Consider the following 21,476-nt stretch of genomic DNA (forward strand, 5'->3'; position numbering starts at 1 on the left):
ACACTGCCTGTTTGTTATCACTGGCTCACCATCGACTGACTGCAGTAGCAAAGCAACCGGAAAAAATCGCTTTTCGGACTCCGTAGAAGGCAGGCCAGTGACGTCACTTACGTCTGTTGATCGACAGTTGTATGGATGAATGAGAATCATAATAGAGTCAAGCGTTTATTTAGACCACCTCTACAAGCCTCCTCAGGATAGGTTGAGCTGTTGTTTATCTTGTTACTAGGCAGCTGTAACGGTAAACCCTGTGCAGTGTCGGAAAGATTAAGTTGCATTGAGAATGTGAGGACGACACCCTTGCAAGAGTTTGTACGCTGCAGAACTGGTTTAGCTATATTACAGAACAGATCAACGATAACAATGACCGCTAATGTGCGGCTTTCTGCTCTGTAATTATGGATAAAAGGTATCATGATGCGTGGTCTCGATTTTCACATTAACCGCCCCGTTGTGCTGGATTAGCTAGCGTTATAATTGTTGCATTGCCTGAATATGTATTCTGTTACAAATCCGTATCTGCTGTTATGTTTCATTACAGAGTAACGCCGTAAAGGAAATATTATAACGTAGCCTCCTGAAAATGGGATTCCGAATTTAAAACCCTTTGTGAGAAATAGTCATCCTTATGGCCTCCTCGGGGTAGATATCCATATATCCTGAATGTCTGCAGCACTAAAATCAAATAAAATAAATCCATGTAATCCACTTTGTGCACAATATTAACGTTTTAAATGTGTGTTGTTCCAGTGATATTCGAGAAAAACTGCGCAAGAAACGACGTGATTTCCAAGGTTCTTTGGCGAAGGCTAAAGATGACGGCGACACTCAGGTAATGTTAACGTATCTGCTTCTACAGATGCACAAATGTCATGCAGTCTTTGTTGTGCGAGCATAGTAAAGGATGCGTGTGATTGGCCTGCAACACATCCGGTAGAAATACGGTCAGAGCCTTCCTTGACAAGACCCGACAAGACCTGAAGGAGTTGCTCACCTCATGCACACTGAGAGTCAAGCACAGGTATAGTACAGATAAAGCAACAAGCCAGTAAATCTAAGCATTGCAATCCACAGGCTCTGGTTCCAACTGGCAAGTTGAAGGAAGGGAGTGGACAGACCACAATGGAGGTTGGTGTGTGTTTTGCTGCTGCCTCTTTACACTGTAGCTTTGTCTGTCTTTGTAGCTTTGCCTTTCTTAGTAAGCTGTGTGTGGTACTGACAGCACAACACACAGCCTGCGCTCCACTTTGCTCTGCCAAGTGTTAAGACAGAGTGGCTCTCCTTGCTTTGCAGAGATTTGCACTGTCAGAATGCATAAAGCTTTCTCTAGTTCCCTCTCTTCGCTTTTCCACCTTTAATATGCTAAATGACATTGTTTGGTGGGTGGTTTGGTACCCTGACAGCAGCAAGACCCGATGTTACTGGTTGTTTTAAACTGTATACCTGTTACAACAGGAATTGACAGATGCCGAGAAAGACCCTGGAGAGACACTGAAACGCACGTTAAGGGCTCAGAGAGAGAGGCGGAAGAAAAAGGTAGGTTTCCAATACATTATACTAGTCTGTTTTCAGTCTTCTTAACCTTGGCTTCTTTTACTCATAGCTGCTTCTTCCATTTAGCTGCGTAATATGTGGATTTGCTGCTCTATTCTATACATACATCTAAGCTGCTTGAGGCATCTACGACCCAGGAGTCTCATGGGGACAATGACGGAGAGTGCACTACTATTCAACAGTACCGTGAAGACGAGAGTTCAGTGGAAAAGCCGGTGGTCCTGTCTAGACCCCCGACTGGTTCTCAGAGAGGTGGGGCATGTATTGTGAAACCCTTATGTCAATCAGCCATATAGTATGTAGGGCTGGAGAAAATTTTGATGTTATCCTTTATCGTCTTTCAATGGTTTTGTATTGGGAGGAAATTCAGATGTTGTCACATTGTGATACATGGTTTTGTTCTCTAAATTAATGATAAAATAATCCATTACCTGAAATTTCTCTCAAAATTATATCTGAAAAATTTGAGGGATTATTATTTAAAAATTAGCTTTGGTTTGTTTTATATCACATTTTACACTACCAAACTGTTCAATGTGATGAACCTCTGCTGGATTTCTAAATATGGTATTTGTGCACGTGTAAGCAGATACTGTGATATATCAATATCATGTAAAATTCCCTATAATTAGTGTGGTTATAATATATTCCGTATTGCCCAGCACCACATATGTTCGTATATGCTAAGTATATACTGTAGGCATAGTATAGTTATATGAAATGTAATGTAATATTTGTTTCATTGTGCACTTTGTCTTCTAGGTCTTTCCCCCTTGCCTCAGCTGTCTCCTTCTTCCAGCTATTCAGAGAAACCTCAGTTCTTACCCAGCCACAGCCACACTGAGAGGCTTCAGCAGACCCCCAGCTCCAGCCATTCAGACAGCTCCATAAGACAGCGCATAAAAGAAAAGCTGAGAGCAGCTAGAGTAAACCCAGTTTGTTAATCACCAATATGTATCAAGCATCTCCTTTGAGTTTGTATAACATTCTGTAAGATGTCCCTTTCAAAGATCACCCCTTTCTGTAATCTAGCTATGCTATTAACAAATCCTGGATTGAGATAATGAGACAAACCCATACAAAAATTGCCTATAGTAAAACATTTAAAATTTACTATAGTATTCGTGGTTTTTTTTCATGACATTACTATACAAACACTGTAGCCAGTGCTAATACAAATAACTTCAGGATTTCTTGTAGGTTTTGTTGGTGTTCTACTATAGTATTTCTATAGTGTAAAAATGTCCTTAAAGTGTTTCCATATAGTATTAATGTAGAGATGCTGTAGTATGTGGCTATAGTGTTTCTCTAGTAATGTGATGAAAAAGAAAAACAGGAAATACTACAATAATTTTCTTTTACTATGGTTGTAGTCACTTTTATATGTAAACCGTATGTTCATTCATAATGGAAGATCTATCTTGTTCCAGTCTAAAGCTGAGAACTTTCTACAACAGGAGAGCTCACTGCAGACAGCCAGTCGCCTACAGAGCCTCCGAGATAGAGAAACCCTCACAAGATTTGACAGAGAGGTGAGTGCTGAGCCTACGCAAACAAGACAGCACATGCATGCTGGAAAAACACAATTTACCTTTTGAGGAAGTTCTTTGTTAAAGCTGCTGCAAGAAATGATTTCAGTGATTACATATCTCAATTAAATGTTGATGCCGTGATATGATCAATATAATCAAATGAGACTATCAGTGAGAAAATTAGATATTGCTAAATATTGATTCCAAATGTTTGCCTTTGGGTTGGATTCCCTGCAAAATCTGCCAAAACGATTAACGGCACACAGATGGGATACTTAGCTGCAATTAGAGATGCATTACCATATCACTGTATATCTGTTATTCCAAAACACCACTCCATCTGTCACTCTTCTCTTCAAAACAAATACATGAGCTGCCAGGGGGTGAATGTAGATCTCTGTGACAAGAGGCACTGCTTATGTGAAATGAAGTCATTCTCATGTGAAACACCACCACTTTTTTCCACAGGGGTGTGCAAAGTCAGGAAAAATCCAAAACTTCTCTTAGCAACTTTAATCAGTTGTGCAAACATGATACAATCCATGAGGGCAAAATTCATCTGTAGTGTTTTCTTTCAGGTCGACCCAGAAAGGGCGGGTCGAAATGATGTTTCCTTGGCCCTCGGCACCAGGGTCAAGTTTCGAGAGGCAACTAGACGTGTAAGGCTTGTCACAAGAATGATAATGTGAACTCTTCTTTGTAGACATGCTGTTTGTATTGTTTGGACAGCTCAATAGAAATGTCTGTGTGTTACAAATCTAGGCAGAGAGAGGCCAGCCGACTGCAGAAGAGGCATACAATTTCTTCACTTTCAATTTTGACCCAGAGCCTCAAGGTGGGGCTGACGATGTTGAGAGGAAAAGAAAAAAAAAGACGAAAACAGCTGCTGAGAATGGTAATGAGGAAACAGAAGGGGATGCGAAAGCACAGGAAGAGGCTGAAGTAGACAAAGAAGAGGAGAGCGAGGAGGAGAGTGAGGAACGGGTAAGACACTGTGAACTGAACAATGACAGACAATTTCAACTTGAACTGAGTCAATTCATTGTTTTGAAAGTTGTCCAAATCAGTTGTCTAGACTAGAGCCAGAACCAAATCCATCCAAATTTTGCAGCTTATTGCTTGTTGTTGGACTACACATGTTTCAGTATTTCTGTGCATTAATCGAGAAAATATATAGTCCATTAAACATACACACTGATGTTTAAAAAGCATTAAAAATCTCTAGATTATGGTTGTGATCTTTTGCTTGTGAGGGAGGGCTGACTTTCCATTACTGTGGTTTGCATCACTCTTTGCATTTGAACATTAATCATCATACTGTGAATGTGCATGTTAACACTTTATTTGCATGATAATATTTTTTTCTTGTGGTTTGTAAATGAATATACACTGATTTATTAAAGAAAAAAAAAGGATTTGCCTGTAAGTAACAGCTCAAAGATTTCAAATGATTCACAGAAAATGCACTTTTTTGTGTGTGGTGTAGAATGAGGAATCTCCTCTTGTGCGAGATGAAGAAGAGAATTTGTTCATCATTGAGCAATCATCTCAGGACTTCCTGGAAGTGAAGAGAGCAGAGTACATTGGGTACCAAAAACGTATTCACCGAGATAGTGAGCTCCTCTTTACTCCAAGCTATCAGACAGGTATATTTACCTACATGTTTTATTACTAGATTCATATTAGATTCGTAGGAGCCAGTATTGCCTCCTTGCACCTTAGTTTTCACTTACATTACCAAAATTTGCACTATCCTGTGTTGATGCTAGTCCGCGTTTTGTTGGTCATTTACACATACTTGACAGATAACAATAAAGCCAATTACTGGGTCGTAAACTGTATCCAGTGTAGATCTCAATATGGTCAGAAGATTCTGAAGAGAATCTTTTCCAGCCAGTTAAGTCTACAGTTACAGGTCAGTCTCATGTTAGTCAGCTAAATTAGAGATCAATAACCCCAGAAAAACATCCAACCAATACATGTGTGCAACAACCCCATTAGGTCAGGAAGACATATCCCTATTCCTAAGCTATGGATGTTAAAGTTGAGGTCTGTCTGTTTTAATGTATTGTACTGACGTTGACAGTATTTATGTATATCGCTGCCACAGTCCCAGCCTCCACCAAACTGCCTGAGAACATGCAGCCACGTTATTTGGAAGAGGAGGGTCTGTATGTAGGGGATAGGCCACCCGTTTCCCTGACCAATGAGAACATTCTGGAGAACCGCATCTTGAAACAAGAGGGGGTAAGACCAACTAACATGCCCAGCAGCACAACCCTGGCTCTGATATTTACCCTGGATCTATTTGTTTATTTTGGTATATAATTGGGTTTTCTTTTTTCTTTTAGGGAAAGAAGTGGTTTGGAGATGATGGCAGGATCATGGCCCTGCCTGACCCTATAAAGGAATCTTCCACTAGACCTCCTCTCTTCCACATGGAGGAGGACCTGGACCCAGCCCTGCACACTGTCTACAGAAAGGTCCACATCCATTCCCTATATCTAAAGCACTCTGCACGTTCATGCATTTAAAGTGCCATAGCACCCTCAGATTCGAGTGTTCTCTGCCCCCTTTACCATTTGGAAGGTTGCAAGAGGACAGTTTGGCATTTGGTACAAAGGCACAGAGGAGGGAGCAGGGGGTTTGTTATCAGAGACTAAAGTAGGTGTGGTAGCTGCCATACCTGTGATACACCAGGTCTTCAAAGGGACAGCTGAGCCACAAGATGCAACAAAAGCTTTGATTTCTCTGTTTAGATATCATATGTACACAGTGATGTGTGGATTTTTAGCAAAATCGATTCATTGCCGAATGATGAATTACACTATGTGATTTGCTTAAATGAACCCCAGAAAGAAATGGCTGTCACTGCAGTATCCACCAGTAGAGATCACAAAAAGTTTCAACTTTCCCCTGACAAAAAAAAAAGGATTTAGTGTATATTTACTTTTGATAGTGTATACCGCTGAATTTAAATTAAATACTCATGTATGTTGTCCGGTCCCTCAAGGAAGGTAAGCGGTAGGAAATATTTCTTAGCATCTCGCATTGCCATATTCTGCGGTAGCCAGAATAATGAGCTCTTGGGGATATTATGGGTTTTATACAAATTTTACTGATCCATGTCAAACATTTCCCTCAGTGTGCTGTTAGTTCATAAGAGTAAGTGAAGTATTGCTCAATAGTGCTGTGGTTGCCATTAGACAGTGTACTTATTGATTCATAGAGGATGGTTAGATGTGTGGTAAAGACTTGTGGAGTTTATTTAGAATAATTTACCCAACTGAAACTGCTTGTTCTCTACATATGCACAGACCATCTAGGTACTGACTGATTACAGCTACATCTTATCTTTCTTCAGGCCTATAAAATATTGATTATTAATCATTTCACTGTTTGTTGAGAGTGAAGACGTCTTTATATGTAAAAGTTTCCATGGTTGATATGGCAGGGTAACAAAAAATGTAAAAGACAGCTCATTTACAAATCAAAAAAATGTGTGGCTTGATTAGGAATCTACAAGAGGAGCACTGTTTTTCCCATCCACTGAGTTGCATCTATAATACCCACAGACTTCTTGTGTCTGTGATAGACTTTCTATTTTAATTCCGTAAAAGGAAGGCACAGCTGCCTCATGAGGTCATGGAGAATACAGGGACTTAGTTGTAGTTCAAATGGTTATTTACGCTGCATAGTCATGCATGGCTGTTCATTACAGCAGGTGATGATGGTGCTATTAATCATGTTAACACTTTCACACTTATTAACCCCACCCACCCACACACACACACACATGGAGAAAATTGCTAGCATACATGTACAAACACCAGGAAAGAGTCTTTTTTTTTCATAGTGAGTTTTTGCTCCTGTTGTGTTGTTTTATGCTCTCAGGCACTGAAAACTGAGTATGTAAATCTCTGCGCTGCTGGAGCAGGGGACCCTGAGGGAGACTACCAGCTTGATGTTGATGTGTCCGGGCTCATCTTTTCCCATCACCCTCTCTTCAGTCGTGAACATGTCCTGGGGGCCCGTCTAGCCCAGCTGTATGACCAGCACCTCACAAGGCAGCACAATAATCTCACAGGACACCTCACCGACAAGGTAGACCCCACTAGTCGACCCCCTCTCGGTCCTTCACAAACAGCGATGGTCATGACTGTGATGACTCAAATATTCTATCTTTCTTCTGCGTACGGTTGAACGGTATCATTTCAGCGTCTACATCTACGCATGTGCAAGTCACATAGCAGAGGATGCGATGTAAGGCAAATCGGGGCCATCATTCTGATTACGCTGAAACTTTTTGGGGGGGGGGTTCCCCCTTTTCTCCCCAATTGTACTTGGCAAATTACCCCATGCTTCTGAGCCGTCCTGGTTGCTGCTCAACCCTCTCTGCCGATCCGGAGAGGGCTGCAGACTACCACATGCCTCCTCCGATACATGTGGAGTCGCCAGCCGCTTCTTTTCACCTGACAGTGAGGAATTTCACCAGGGAGACGTCTACCCGTGGGAGAATCAAGTTGTTCCCCCCAGTTCCTCCTCTCCCCTGGACAGGCACCCCAACTGACCAGAGGAGGCACTAGTGCAGCAACCAGGACACATACCCACAACCAGCTTCCCACCCGCAGACATGGCCAATTGTGTCTGTAGGGACGCCCGACCAAGTCGGAGGTAACACAGGGATTCAAACCGGCGATCCCCATGTTGGTAAGCAACGGAATACACCGCTACGCTACCCGGATGCTCCACGCTGAAACTTTTTCACTGATTTGGTTTATTTATATGTAAACCACTCAGGAAATTTATGTATAGCTGCTGTTATTTCTTTTCTAATTTTGGTCATTTAAAAGAAGCTTTCACTTTAAGAAGTTTGTATTTTTGCAGTAAATTGTTAAATTCTTTACTTTGTCAGGTTAATTCCCTTAAGTGATATTGCAGCTTTAAGTGTAATGTAATATGTCAAACTGGTGGACAGTTTGATATATTATTCAGTCCCTGTACTGCTCAAAGTGGCCTCACATGCCTGAGTGTATGTCATCATTTTAATTTTTAATATAAATTCAGTGAATCTAATTTGTCTGCTGCTCCCCCCCCCCCCCCCATGTGCTTTAGTTGAATGGGTTGAGGAACGCCTTGCGGAACATGCTTGAGATCCATGGAGGGCAGGCCCTCAGCCAGGCCATACAGCAGCGAATCTCTGAATATAGACTGGAAGTTAGGTGAGGTCCTCAAGTTGGATAGAATCACAAATTCCTCATGATTTTATTCAGTCTACAAAGCTGCTGTTTGTGTATGTTGACAAACAAAATCTATGCTATCTTCTCTCCTTTTGCTTCTTAGGAACACACGTCGGTTTCGGGACAGTGAGCAGGAGAAGGACAGGACCCTGCTGAAAAACATTGTCAAGGTTTGGAAGGAAATCAAAGCACTAAGGGACTTTCAGAGGTTTACCAACACACCCTACAAGCTCTATCTTAGAAGGTAACTGTATATTAAATCAAGTGACGTGAAGCTAATAGGAAGCAGGGGGCTGCAGCGATTAGAGAGACTTTATCTTAATCCCAGGTTCAATTCACAAAACTTAATATTCCTCACTGTGTAGCAAAAGTTCTTCACACTATGATCTGTGACAGTGTACTCTAGATATGTCTAGACAAGACAAGTCTTTTCCAAAGCTAGTAGCACCAGGTGGCACGGTGGCTCAGTGGTTGGCACTGATGCCTCACAGCAAGAAGGTCCTGGGTTCGAACCCCAGGCCATCCCAGGTCCTTTCTGTATGGAGTTTGAATGTTCTCCCCGTGTCTGCGTGGGTTTCCTCTGGGTTCACCGGTTTCCTCCCACCATCGAAAAGACATGCATGTCAGGGTTAATACTCCTGTCTGAGCCCCTGACCAAAGCAATGGAAAGAAGAACTGGAGTTGGTCCCCGGGTGCTGCAGCTGCCTACTGCTCCTATACAATAGGATGGGCTAGATGCAGAGAACACATTTCTTTGTAACCTGTACAATGATAAAAATAAAGTGGCTTTCTTCATATAAGTCTCTAGTAATATATTCAAGACATATTATGGAGCTGATTCAAAGACGCTGAGTAAGACGCTGTTACAGAGCCCAGTGTGTTTCCAGATAAATGCACCATATCTGGTTTAGAATTAAAGCTTCACTATGATATGAACGTTTTTCAGATTAAAATCTTAACCACTGCATTATTTTACAGCGCCTTGAAAAAATGTTCAGCCGTCAACCCTTTTTCTTTATATAATTGGTCGTCGCAATCATTTATTGGGTTATTTTATCCTCGTGAATTAATTGAAAACAGGTAATCAACCAGTTTTCTACACAGGCAGAGACCATCAACAAGTTGGATGAGATGGTAAAGTAATATATTGCACCTAAGCGAAACAGCCTTATGGTTACAAAGGGTACACAATTTTATTTTTTTATTATTAGTAAATTGTTGAAAGGGTTTGGACTTTTTATTTGTCATGATATACAATGTTTTGTAGATCAGCTGGAAAAAAATGTACAGAGGAATATTTTTAATTTAGAATCTGAGACTAGAATGTGAAAATAGTTTTGAGGGTTGAATACTGTTTCAAGGCACAGTATAAAGCTTCTCGTTCATGGCGAACCTTTAGGAAATGTCTGTTGATAAAGTCAAATATTTGTGTCCTAGTTCTCTGATGCCAGAAGACACTTTCCAAAAGTCCCATTTGATTATCAGATTGTCAGTTCTCATCTGGCTCACCACTGTGTCCTATCACAATAATGAGTTGTCTAATAGTATATAATAATTCCTGATAGTAAAGTAGTCCTGATAAATTATGCCGTGGGAAATCTTTTCCTTTTGTACATAACTAGACATAGCATCATTCAGTGCTAACTGTAATGAATAGCTGTGTCATGGTACCTAGATTTTGTTGAACAGTGTTGCACAAATTTTTAGATACTTGTTGTTTATTCTACTGACAATTTTACTGTGTTATTCACCCCTGTCCCAGGGAAGAGGTAGAGCGGACCTCAGATGAGCAAGAGTATGAAGCCGACATCTTGGCAGAGTTGGTGGAACTGGAGGTAGAGAGCGAGGAAGACTACCAGAAAAAGCTCACAGTGTACAGGAAACAGGTGGAGGAGTGGAAGCTCTGGAGGAGGAAACAGGTACCCGTTAGCCAGCCTTAACTTTTTGAATAAAACATTCGTGAAGATTTCACTTCAGTCATCCACATCATAAAATGATACAGGTTTTGTGACGTATACAGTTCAGAATCAGAAACACTTTATTTGTCATTTCATTTCATGCACTTGTGCACATGAAATGAAACGAAACATAATTTCCCCCAGCAATACAACGACAAAAATACATATCCAAAAACTACAAGAACACATATATCCAAACTAACACATATATCTAAACTAAAAAAACAACAAAAAACATCACTGTCCAGGAGAACGAACGCCAGCCAGGATGACTGTTGGAACTGCCAATCTGCATGGGCTAGCAGTTAGCTTAGCCTGCCCCGCTTCCGCATCCTGTCAGACCGCCCTCAGTGTTTCCTCTTTGGGTGCAGCTATGGTCAGGGCCGTGGTCCTTGCCCCCACAGGATGCAGCAGGCACAGTTGTAGTGAAAATGATAATAATTATACAATTCACAATACAGTTGTAAATGATGCAGGCTTGACAAATGAATCATTGTGTCCTTTTAGGAAGAAACTGATAATTAAATGATGCTCCACTGGTTAAAGCTATAAGATAGATAGATAATAACAGAATATTGTCTTTCCCTGCTAAAACACTTAAAGCAAAGCAAAAGTGATTTTCAACATTACATACATATGTGTGTGTGTGTGTGTGTATGTGTTTGTGTGTGTGTAGATATATATATTTTATGTGTTTTTTGTTTTTTTTTACTTTCTGGTTTGCTGATAAGCTGCGTTCTGTAAGAAAATGCAAATTTCACTGCTACACAGCTGAATGACAATGCTACATTATACAGCTGTATGTGGTATTATTTGTATTTTCTTTTACAATGCAGCCTATCAGCAAACCAGGCAGTAAATTTTCACATTCACGGGTTGTCCACCAGTGATGTATGTCACCGGCAGACATAATTTCAGTGGCATTTCAGAGACACAGAAGATTGCTCAATATTATGGCTGCTGATAGCATGTAATCCAGACTATATATCTATATAAAATGTTGATAGTTCATTTTGTTTTCCTTTGGATTTGGGTTTGTAGCCTGGAAACTTATGTATTAGCAGGAACTGTTCAACTACAGCATGAAGTTTCTTATGTTGACCTATCCTTTCAGAGAGCTAGAAAGAAGAAGAAAAGAAAGAAGACAGGTCAGACTCAGAATGAGACAGAAGATGATGATGTTGATGAAGTGGATCAGGAAGTGAGTGAGACAGACCTTGAAGAAGGTCCTCCAAAGCCTGTGCCACCCGAGAAGCCAGATTTAGCAGCTATAGAGGAGCGGGTCAGAGAGAAAGCTTCCGGGATAAGAAGGAAACCAGGAGAGCCCATCCTTCTCCCTGAGCTGTCTGCATCAGGGAACATCACCGCCAGTGAACTGTGTCCCAGGTTCGACCTGGGAAAAAATTAATTTCAAGTACTTTTAACTGTTATTTCATTGTTGCGCTGTTGACTGTATGTTTTTCACCATGCATTTGCTTGTTCCTTGCTGTAGGGTTGAATTCGCTCGAAGAGAGGACGTTGCAAGGCGTTCTCTCTTTATCAAGGTGTTGTACAACGAAAAAGAAGTTTCCCGCACAGACAGCCGCTCCTTGAACTCTGATTTCAGAGTTCACTTTGGCCAGATATTCAACTTGAAGATAGTTAACTGCCCTGAAAGCGTCAAATTGGAGGTACTGAAATGTCTTCTGTGCTGCCATTTTGATTAAGTCACACATTATTAGACAGTCTGATAGAGAGCTTTGCTACAATGTGAGATTCTCAGGAATACGATTGGTTCCCTGTATGTATTTTTGTGTGTGGTTGTGTGCCCATATGTCTGTGTAGGTGTTTGAAGAGATTGGTGCATCATGCTTCCTCTTAGCAGAGGTGTTTGTACCGGTGCCAGAGCCCTCAGTCCTGACAGGCTGTGCCCCCCTTGAGGAGCTGGAGTTTAGCAGCAACCAAAGGGTCATGTTCGACCATGAGGGCGTTGGTAGTGGTAAATGATATGCAAGATCTTCACTTCACTACCGCAATCCAACTAGCAGTACGCCGTGATGTCACATTACATATATTTCAGCGACATAATCATGTTTCTACATGATTCATACCTTTCACATTTGTTTGGATTGCAACCTTTTCTCCCTGTACCTGATACCTAAAACCTTCTCTCTCTCTGTCCCTCTTCTGCCACTTTCCTCCCCTTGCACTTCTTCTTTCCTCCACCATCCCTCTTTCCTAATCCTCTGCTTGGTCAGATGTGCCATTCTCCTTTGAGGCTGATGGCAGCAACAAACAGACCCTGCTAACCTCTGGGAAGCTGTCTTGCTGTGTGTCATGGGGAATAGGCAAAGATGATATACCCCTTGCCCCGCCCATGTCTCACAAACCTGGAGGCATCCATGGGTAGGATCACCTTCAATCTAACCCTCAGTGTTTGTTTTTTTTCTTTTAAAAGTAACTTACAAAAAAATCACCAAACACTGGCCAGCTACTGGTTTTAAGTTAGACTTCTGTTTCTTTATTCATCTCTTTTTCTGTCCTGCTGTCTCTATATCTCCTTTTTTCTCTCTTATGTTCTTTGTGTATGTATGCAGTGGCATGAGACAGCTTGATGCCGTCACATGTATCGGGGCATCTGGGCTCAATGACTTGAAAAAAATTGGGGAGTGGGCGACAGAGTCACGGTTGGACCCCAATGATCCTAAAAATGCTGCCATCATGCAGCTGCTAAAAGTGGGTATCTGAATACTGTCCATCATCTGGTATGACCTCATCTCACTCGTGTAACGATATTTCTGTTTTTGTGATGGCAACATGCTATCTTGTCTGTCTCTCTGGGTCCCCAGGTGGCCAGCAGCGGAGAGGTGACAGCCCCCGAATACTTTCGTCTGGAACAGCTGCAGGAAGAGTTTAACTTTGTGACGGATGAAGAGCTTGAGCGATCAAAGAGATTTCGTCTGCTTAGACTGAGGAACCAGGAAGTTGCAGAGTTCCGCAATTACAAGTGTGTCCCTTCTCTGGAAAAGGAGATCCCTGATAAACTGTTTCAGGTAAGGGCTTACAATACTTACTCTGTGTTTATAAGAATATCATTGGCTTATAAAATAAGGTTATTTTTGCCTTCTTTTTTTTTTTTGTTCATAACTAATTTCAGGAATATGAGAAGCGATGCAAGGAAGGAGAGATAATTGACAGCAGAGAACATGTGGATTCACACCGAGCTTTAGTTGCCAGATACCTTCAGAAGGTGAGTGTGCCATTTATTCACTCTGCCCCGGAGGTCTAATTAAAGTAACTCACTTATGTTGCCATCCATCTTCATTAAGTACTAGCAATAAATGCATTGCTGTGGCGCTTTTTTTCTCAGATCAGAGAATCGGTCATTAACAGATTCCTTATTGCCAAGCACCACTACATTTTGTCTGACTTGGTAACTGAAGAAGAGGTTCCAAGCATTGGGTAAATAGTCTTACAGCCATTCTTACCTGTCAGAGTAGCCTCTTTCTAACACACAAGTCTTCTGACATTCTCTCACTTGATGATTTGTGTTATGCAACGATAAGTGTTACGGAGAAAATGTTGCCCTCACGGCGATCCCGAGTCACCATGTCTTAACGGCTGCGTATATCTTTTGTCAAATTGATGTAAAAATGACTAAATCTGGGTAAGATTCCACCCCAGCACTAATATAAATGGAAATGTTTAATGATTTGGGCTATCTTGAGATGTGGCTTCAATTAAAAAGAGAACAAAAAAACTACCATATAAAGCTGTCATGAAGACTGATGGGCCCTGTGTAAATCACAGGATGATGTAAGCCTGTTTTTGGCCCAGTGTGTTTCTCCAGTCTGTTTGATGTTAAACTAAACACTGCAACCCTCTGGCTGCGGATATACTCTTCTCTGGCTTTTTTAAGGGATTGTTTAGAAGACATTTTCAGAAAATTTGGACATGATAATGGGATATTATGCACTTATGTGTCTGCATGATACTATTTGTGAACAATATACAGTATGTAACAGTGTAAATGGTGTGTACATTACCACGAAAGTATTTATACATTTTTGTTTATTTGTTATTTAAAAGTGTTTTAAAGTTTCTTTTATTCTCTTATGTTTCATTTTTCTGCAATGCTTCTGCTTTGCCTATATCTTATCAGTGGTGCAGGTCCAGGGTATGTCCTTAGAGTTTCTCTCTTTTCCTTCACCCTATGTCTGTTTTTTCTGTGTGTCTTTGTTTAGTTTGAATGCTGATAAACTGTAGCGTTAGCCCTTCTTAGTGTAGTATTGTTGGTGAAAATAACCGTGTATCTGTTGAGCTTGCAGTGAAAAGTATTTTTGTTCACTCAAGTTTGCTCATTATCTGCTTATGAGTAAACTAGATAAGCTCTGTTGTGAATTATTATCTAAATGATGGCTAACTGATGCGAACCACCAGGATACTGGGACTTAACCTTTTCAAACTGGCTGAACCTAAGCGACCCCTGAAGCCTCAGAGGAAAGAAAGGAAGAAGGTGACGGCCCAGAATCTTTCGGATGGAGACATTAAACTGCTGCTGAACATCATCCGGGCCTACGACATCCCCGTCCGCAGGCCCCACACCAGGTGGGATCTTACTACGCCAGGTTGAATGCAACTTTGTAAAATACTCCTGCTTGTTATTGACTTTTCTGCAGATGAAGAGTTGATCTCAAAAATCCTTTAGCAAAAAAAAAATTAAGGGGGGGGGGGCTGACTGATTTTTTTTTTAACGTATCTAATTGATAGCAGACCCAGCATATGAAAGATTGTAATTGAGGATCCAGTCTTCAAAGTTTTGATGGCCTTGTAAAAGAATTGTGGTTTCCTATTATCATGTGAAAAGCACGATAACATTTTAGTTTTTGTCACCATTTTGGTGTAGTTGCTTGCTGTAACTTTTTCAAATGGTGGAAATTTGGAAAGAAATTTTGTTTGGGGAAAAATTGCAAAATGAGAGGTTTTTGTTTAATGTGATGATAGGATAATAATTCATAAACACCTAACAAATGCTGATAGTTTTGTTTTCACATTTTTAAATTTCAGCAAACCACTGGCCTCAAAGTCAGCCCGTTCTTTCACGGAGACGTTTACAGCAGGTCAGAATGCCAACCAAGGCAGCGACTGGCTCCTTAGCCAGGTACAGTATACATGGACAAAATACTACAGCTCTATCTCAGGTAGACTCTGTATACACTTGATGGTCTGTCTTATGTACAGACGGGTGACAAATTAAAGGAAAAACCTGGATGCTTGACCCCTACAGTGAGCGGGTCCGGGGCCTCTGTTATGCTGTTTGGGGGCATTTTCCTGGCATGGTTTGAGACCACTTGTCCCCTTAGAGGGAAGGGTCACTGCAAATCAGTACAAAGTTATTCTGAGTGATCACCTTTATCCTATGATGATATGTTTTTATCCTGATGGGAGCGGTCTCTTCCAGGATGACAGTGCCCCCATCCACAAGGCACGAGGGATCATATGCTATGGCCTCAGCAGTCACCAGATCTCAGCCAAATTAAACACTTAAGGGAGATTTTGGACTGACGTGTTAGAAAGCGCTCTCCACCACCATCATTCAAAGATCAAATGAGGGAATATCTTTTCATCCCTCCAGTAGAGTTCAGAGACTTGTAGAATCTATGACAAGGAGCATCGAAGCTGTTCTGGAGGCTCGTGGTAGACCAACGCCTTACTAAGACACTTTATGTTGGTTTTTCCTTTTATTTGTCACTCGTCTGTATATGAACCACGATGCTTAAGTGACCCATGTGTTACTAGCCGTCTTTTTCAAGATTCCCATGTGACTTATATCTGCATGACTGTGTCTCTCTTGCACGTGTGTGTGTGTATGTGTGTGTGCGCGCGTGCACGTGTGCACGTGTGCTCTAGGTCCAAGTGAGGCCATTTGTAGAGGTGTCATTCCAGCGCACAGTTATCCAGACAACAACTGCAGATGGGCCAAATGCTTGCTGGAACGAGGAGTTGGAGCTGCCTTTTAGGTTAACGACTGTGTTATCTTTGCTCGACCTTCATCCGTTTGATGTGTTTGAATTAATATAAATATGCTCTCTCTCTCTCTTTGCATGGGGTTAAAGGATAGTGCTGTCTACCCCAGACAATATTTGTTCCAAGTATTCCCTTAGCAGACATTTTTAATTGAAGTGGACATGACTCATGGCCCATAGTTTCTTAAAGTTGCATCAAAGACATGCTACAGAGACCTATTACTGGACATTTGTTGATATGGGTAGCCTATCAGCAGCTATCATTGGCACTCAAAAATCACTGATATGAGGTCAGTTTAGCCGTCTCCTCTCCGTCAATGTGTGTTAAATCTAAATCACGCTTAACGACTAGTCACTCCTCTTTGTGAACAACTGTAAGGTGCGATGTTGAAGCATGTCAGGAGCTTTGCTCTGTTACATTACACATAGAAACTGCTGCACTGACAGACTTTTGATTCTTTTTAGATGAACCAATGAAAACATTTAAAGACTTTCAGCTAAATTGCAGGAGCCAGGTCTGACGCAATACCAAATATCAGTACACTGACAAATAAAAGTGGTGTGGAATGGTGAATGACAGGAACTTACGAGTATGTCTAGTAAGTTTTAAATCGCCATGTTAAACTTTTTTTTTAAATTTATTACAGTGCTTCAAATGGGGACTATAGCACCGCCAGCCTGCAATCGGTCAAAGATGAAGTCTTTATCAACATTTTTGATGAGATGGTTTATGAAACAGGAGTGGTAAGTAAAACATTGTAACTTTCCATCATTTTCTTCCACATCAGGATCATAATAGCAACCAACTGCTATTTCTTATTGAAGAATGTCATTAATACTCTGCTCTATGATTAAATCCTTCTGTCTCTCAGGATGACAAAGACAGGGGGAAATCAATACACACTCGGATAGAGAAGCACTGGTTGGGCTCTGTCAGGATTCCTTTCAGCACTATTTATTCCCAGGGCAGGGTGAGACCCTTTGTCAGGATTTAGTGACGGTTATTACATACTATCTTATTGGGCTGATTAGCTGATACAGTTTCCTGATTACATCTGGCAGATTGATGGCACATTCAAGGTGGACACGCCCGCAGTGTTGCTGGGGTACAGTAAGGAACGGAGCCTGGGGAGTGATGGAGGTTATGATGCTGTACGCAGTCTTAGTGAGGGAGCCTTTGTCACACTCTTCATCACAATCGAACCACAACTAGTGCCTGGAGAGACTGTGAGGGAAAAAGTAAGTCCTGTCCAGCTGTCGGTCTCGAGGATAAATTCTGTCTGTCTGCCTCATCAATATCTATGCTGCCTCTGTTTTAGTTTGCTTGTCTTGGGCCATGCGTTTGACGTTTTCTTAATTTTCATTATTGCCACTGAAATGTCTTCAGCCTTTAGCTGGTATGGCTGTGAATGCAGTGAATCTTGCCAAAAGTTAGAAGACAAAGAATATAAAAAGGCACCATCATTTAATATGTGATTTATATCTCCAGTGAAGTTAGGATTTTGTTCTGGAAAACTAATTTGAAAGGTCTGGCAAACTGCACTTTCTATTGGAAAATGTCTGAATATTTTGACTATCAGTTTATTGATTTTCTCTTCATTTCCATCTCTTTGTTTTACTTTTTTCTTTTTAATCTGCTGCATTTGCTAGATTAAGGAAGTGAAGGTAAATGTCTCCTACAATAAGCTATCCACAGTAAGCTTAATTCTATATTTATGTTATTCTTTTTCAAAAGTAGTCAGAACCACAGACTGCACTTTGTGTTCAGGTGTGTTAGCTGTTCCAGTCAGTTTCTCCTGTGGCTGATGTCCACTCTCACACAAAACGGCAATTATTCCAAAATTATATTCCGCTTCGCAATGTTTCTCTGTATGTTGATTCATTTTCTCTGTAATAACCTGTCACCTTTGACAGTTTGACAGCCAAGAAGATGAACACTTACTGCAGGTGTCTGAGAAATTTGAGAGAGACGCAGCACAGGGCTATCCAGACCGACCTTGCCTCACCACAGTCATAGACATCAATGGGAAGACGGTGTTTATAACCCGCTACATCCGGCCACTCAACCCCCCACAGGAGTTACTGGATGCCTTCCCCAGCAGCCCTAAGGAATCTACAGTCAGTGTGAAGTTACCTCTGTGACGTGACTCATATGTCACTAGTAAACAAATACTCCACTTTCCTCTACTCCATCCTATCTTCTGTTCTTCTCATGTCTATCATGTTATTTCTTATCTAACTGACTTTAACTTCAATCGTCTCTTCACAGGAGCTGGTTGCTCGATTTGTCTCACTCATCCCCGCTCTGCCAGACAGCATTTCATTTTCTGGAGTTTGTGACCTGTGGAGCACCTGTGATGTGAGTAAATCTTGATCTTGGTGATATACCTGGATTACTGTTGTTTAGTGAAGGGAAATATTCAGCTCAGGCTTCCTCTTCCTGCTTGTAGCAATTCCTCAACCTCCTCGCCGGTGATGAGGAAGAACATGCCTTACTTTTGTGCAATTACTTCCTTTCTATGGGCAAGAAGGCATGGCTTATCATTGGCACTGCTATCCCCGAGGTGAGTAACATAACTTGAGTTTATTTTATTCTTGATGCATGATACAGTGTCCTGGAAGACCCGACAAAAATGTTGATATTCTCAAAGATATTGAGAATTTTTCATCTTGGATTGGAAACATGTGAATATGGAAGATAAAAGAAAACAAACATGGTTGTTTCGCTCTTCCTCAGGCAGGGACACCAAATCCCTTTTTGATGGCTTATGCTACAGCGGTATTGGGTCTTTGCTCTCTCTGTATCTTCTCAGGGAACCACAGCCTATGTCCTGACCAACGAACAGAGCCGATACCTCATCTGGAACCCCAGCAGTGGTCAGTACTATGGCCAATATGACACCTTCTCTCCCTTACAATCTGTCGGCTGCTTGGTCAACGCTGACAATGTGAGTGCTTTGGCAGGCAGGGAGGGGTGCATGTATGTCAAAATAGATTGCAGCAGATTTTATTGTTTTATGATTGTTCTATGGCTTCTGACCTGCAGGTGTGGTTTAACATTCAAGAGTATGCCTCCCCAATGAGGATAAGCTTCGATATCACTAAAGCCACCTTGTGGAAGCCCTTTTTCTCCCGGTCCTTCGCCCACCCTGGACTGTGCAGTGTGCAGGTGAGCATGTCTACAAAATCTTACAGGTCCTCCAGTAACTTGCATAGTAGATCTCAGATTTCCTTTTTGTGTTTTGTGCTTTAGCCAGAAGAGCTGATGTATCGCTGCACAGACAAAATGGCCGCTGCAGAACTTCAGGACAGGCAAGTTGACTTTTAAGTTAGTGTCATTTTGTTTTCTACTTATTTCCAGCACTTCTTTCTTCCACCTCACATTTTATATGGTTGGAATAAAACACACCCCTCTTAACACTTGCCACCTCGCCCTCCATAGAATTGAGAAAATCCTGAAGGAGAAGATCATGGAGTGGCGTCCCCGTCAGCCAACTCGCTGGAACCGCTACTGCACCTCCACCCTGCGACACTTTCTGCCCAAGCTGGAGCTGAGTTCGGGGCAGGATGTTGCAGACGAACACCGCCTGGAATTACAAAACCTGCTGGGAGATTACAGAGTGAGTCTGAACGAGTTGTGACGTACGAGAAAGCTAAGGTGCTTTGTATTCTGAAGTGAAATCATTTGCTTTGCCTCCCACTTTAACGTTTGCCAAATGATGGAATATTCGCTGGTCTCTCAACATGTGAGCTCATGGAAGGAACATCTGACATGAATAGATTCTTTCCACAAATATGGAGGTATACTTACTAGTGGCATTTTTTTCTCCTTTTAATAGATTGCAGGATTTCCCCTTCACCTCCCATTCTCTGAAATTCGTCCCATCATTGAAGCGGTCTTCAGCACAGGAGTTCACAATGTGGAAGCATCAAATGTGGAGTTTGCTTTGGCTGTTTATGTACACCCCTACCCTAACAATGTCCTCTCTGTGTGGGTGTACTTGGCGTCACTCATCCGCATAAGATAGTTATTGATAGCAGAGGACTCATCTGTACAAACACATTTTATTTTTGTGTATGGAGGCCAGTATTCAGGCCTGAGATTTTATGTGACTTACTATTTTTGCATTTATGTATATAACATTACGCAGTTGCTTGATAAGTCCTTAAAATGTATGGGGTTCTTGAAATTTGTTTAACTTAAAGTGCTTTTAAAAAATGTGTGAGTGGTCAGTCATAAGACCACATAATAAAATGACTGAATTGCTCATTTCTCTAAATCAAGACAAGCAGTTAAACTTTCAACCCAAAGCTTTTATTTTTCTGCTTCTCATGTTTATATTACCAGTATAACTCCTCATGCAAATGTATTTGAACAAGCAGATATTGCTGTCTTGAGATGTATAATGCCATCTAGTGTATTTTGCCCAGAGCTCCCATTGGGCCTCATAATTTAAGTGGATTCTTCTAAATCTGCTCTTACTTTCACTAAAATCAGAAACTGAAATGGCATTACACCGGTGAAGGGATGTATCAAAATGGCTTAACTACTGATGACCTTACATGACAATTGGTCCATTTCATTGCCTGTAAAACTGAAGTGCTAAAGGGAAAGAAAAAAAATCACTGATTTGAGCAAAAATGTTTTTTCAACAGCACATCAATAATAAACCTTGGTTATAACATGAGCAATGTTCTAAACAAATGGTTCAGACTATACTCCAACATCAGATACCAGTTCCTCTGCCAGTACAGCCTATCCTGGTATACCAGTAACTTTACAGCTGCTGTGTCAATGTGAAAAGTGACCGTCAGGGTAACAGACACTGAAGCCTCCAGTGATCAGAGAAGTCATCAGTGTACTCTACCAGTATGCAGATCCCAGACTCCAAACAAGGCCTGGGAAGTGTGTGCCATGGAGGACTGATAGGATGCAGTTTTTACTCTCAACAATCACTATGCTCTGTTTGAAGGTGTGTGAATTAATTAAATCATATGGTGCAGTGAGATTAATTGGGAAAACCTGCATACCCTTGGCTCTCCACAGCACACAGTTGCTCAGGTCTGCTCTAAACTAAAAAGAAAAAATTAAGCCACCCAATACATCCACTCCAACCCAGAGGGAGACAACAACAAAGTCAACCGTGCTTAACAACTTACTTAATCAGTCTCTCCCATCAAATGACA

At 41.3% G+C, this 21,476-nt stretch overlaps 1 protein-coding gene across 1 annotated transcript; it reads left to right on the forward strand.

Moving 5' to 3' along the window:
* Positions 1–288: 288 nt before the first annotated feature.
* cc2d2a (coiled-coil and C2 domain containing 2A) lies at positions 289–20,347 on the forward strand. Its single transcript, XM_056276170.1, has 39 exons — positions 289–409; positions 542–642; positions 751–832; positions 1,075–1,128; positions 1,456–1,536; positions 1,668–1,820; positions 2,400–2,480; positions 2,985–3,086; positions 3,665–3,745; positions 3,849–4,070; positions 4,573–4,732; positions 5,197–5,333; positions 5,438–5,569; positions 6,981–7,190; positions 8,202–8,308; positions 8,430–8,570; positions 10,089–10,245; positions 11,399–11,670; positions 11,777–11,954; positions 12,109–12,262; positions 12,522–12,669; positions 12,861–12,999; positions 13,113–13,316; positions 13,421–13,513; positions 13,634–13,725; positions 14,704–14,871; positions 15,331–15,424; positions 16,174–16,283; positions 16,937–17,033; positions 17,162–17,260; positions 17,352–17,528; positions 18,204–18,407; positions 18,559–18,648; positions 18,740–18,853; positions 19,103–19,237; positions 19,336–19,458; positions 19,543–19,601; positions 19,732–19,909; positions 20,129–20,347. Exons 2-39 carry the CDS (start codon positions 629–631, stop codon positions 20,315–20,317), a joined length of 5,031 nt encoding a protein of 1,676 aa, XP_056132145.1. The 5' UTR covers positions 289–409; positions 542–628; the 3' UTR covers positions 20,318–20,347.
* Positions 20,348–21,476: the final 1,129 nt, after the last annotated feature.

This window comes from Lampris incognitus, chromosome 3, assembly GCF_029633865.1.
Source record: "Lampris incognitus isolate fLamInc1 chromosome 3, fLamInc1.hap2, whole genome shotgun sequence".
Lineage (NCBI taxonomy): Eukaryota > Metazoa > Chordata > Actinopteri > Lampriformes > Lampridae > Lampris > Lampris incognitus.

Bases quoted from the DNA above. Each gene is read 5' to 3' on its own strand.
- cc2d2a (XM_056276170.1), top strand. The intron at 1,129-1,455 runs GTTGGTGTGTGT...CTGTTACAACAG, and splicing joins GTGGACAGACCACAATGGAG to GAATTGACAGATGCCGAGAA. The intron at 3,087-3,664 runs GTGAGTGCTGAG...GTTTTCTTTCAG, and splicing joins TCACAAGATTTGACAGAGAG to GTCGACCCAGAAAGGGCGGG.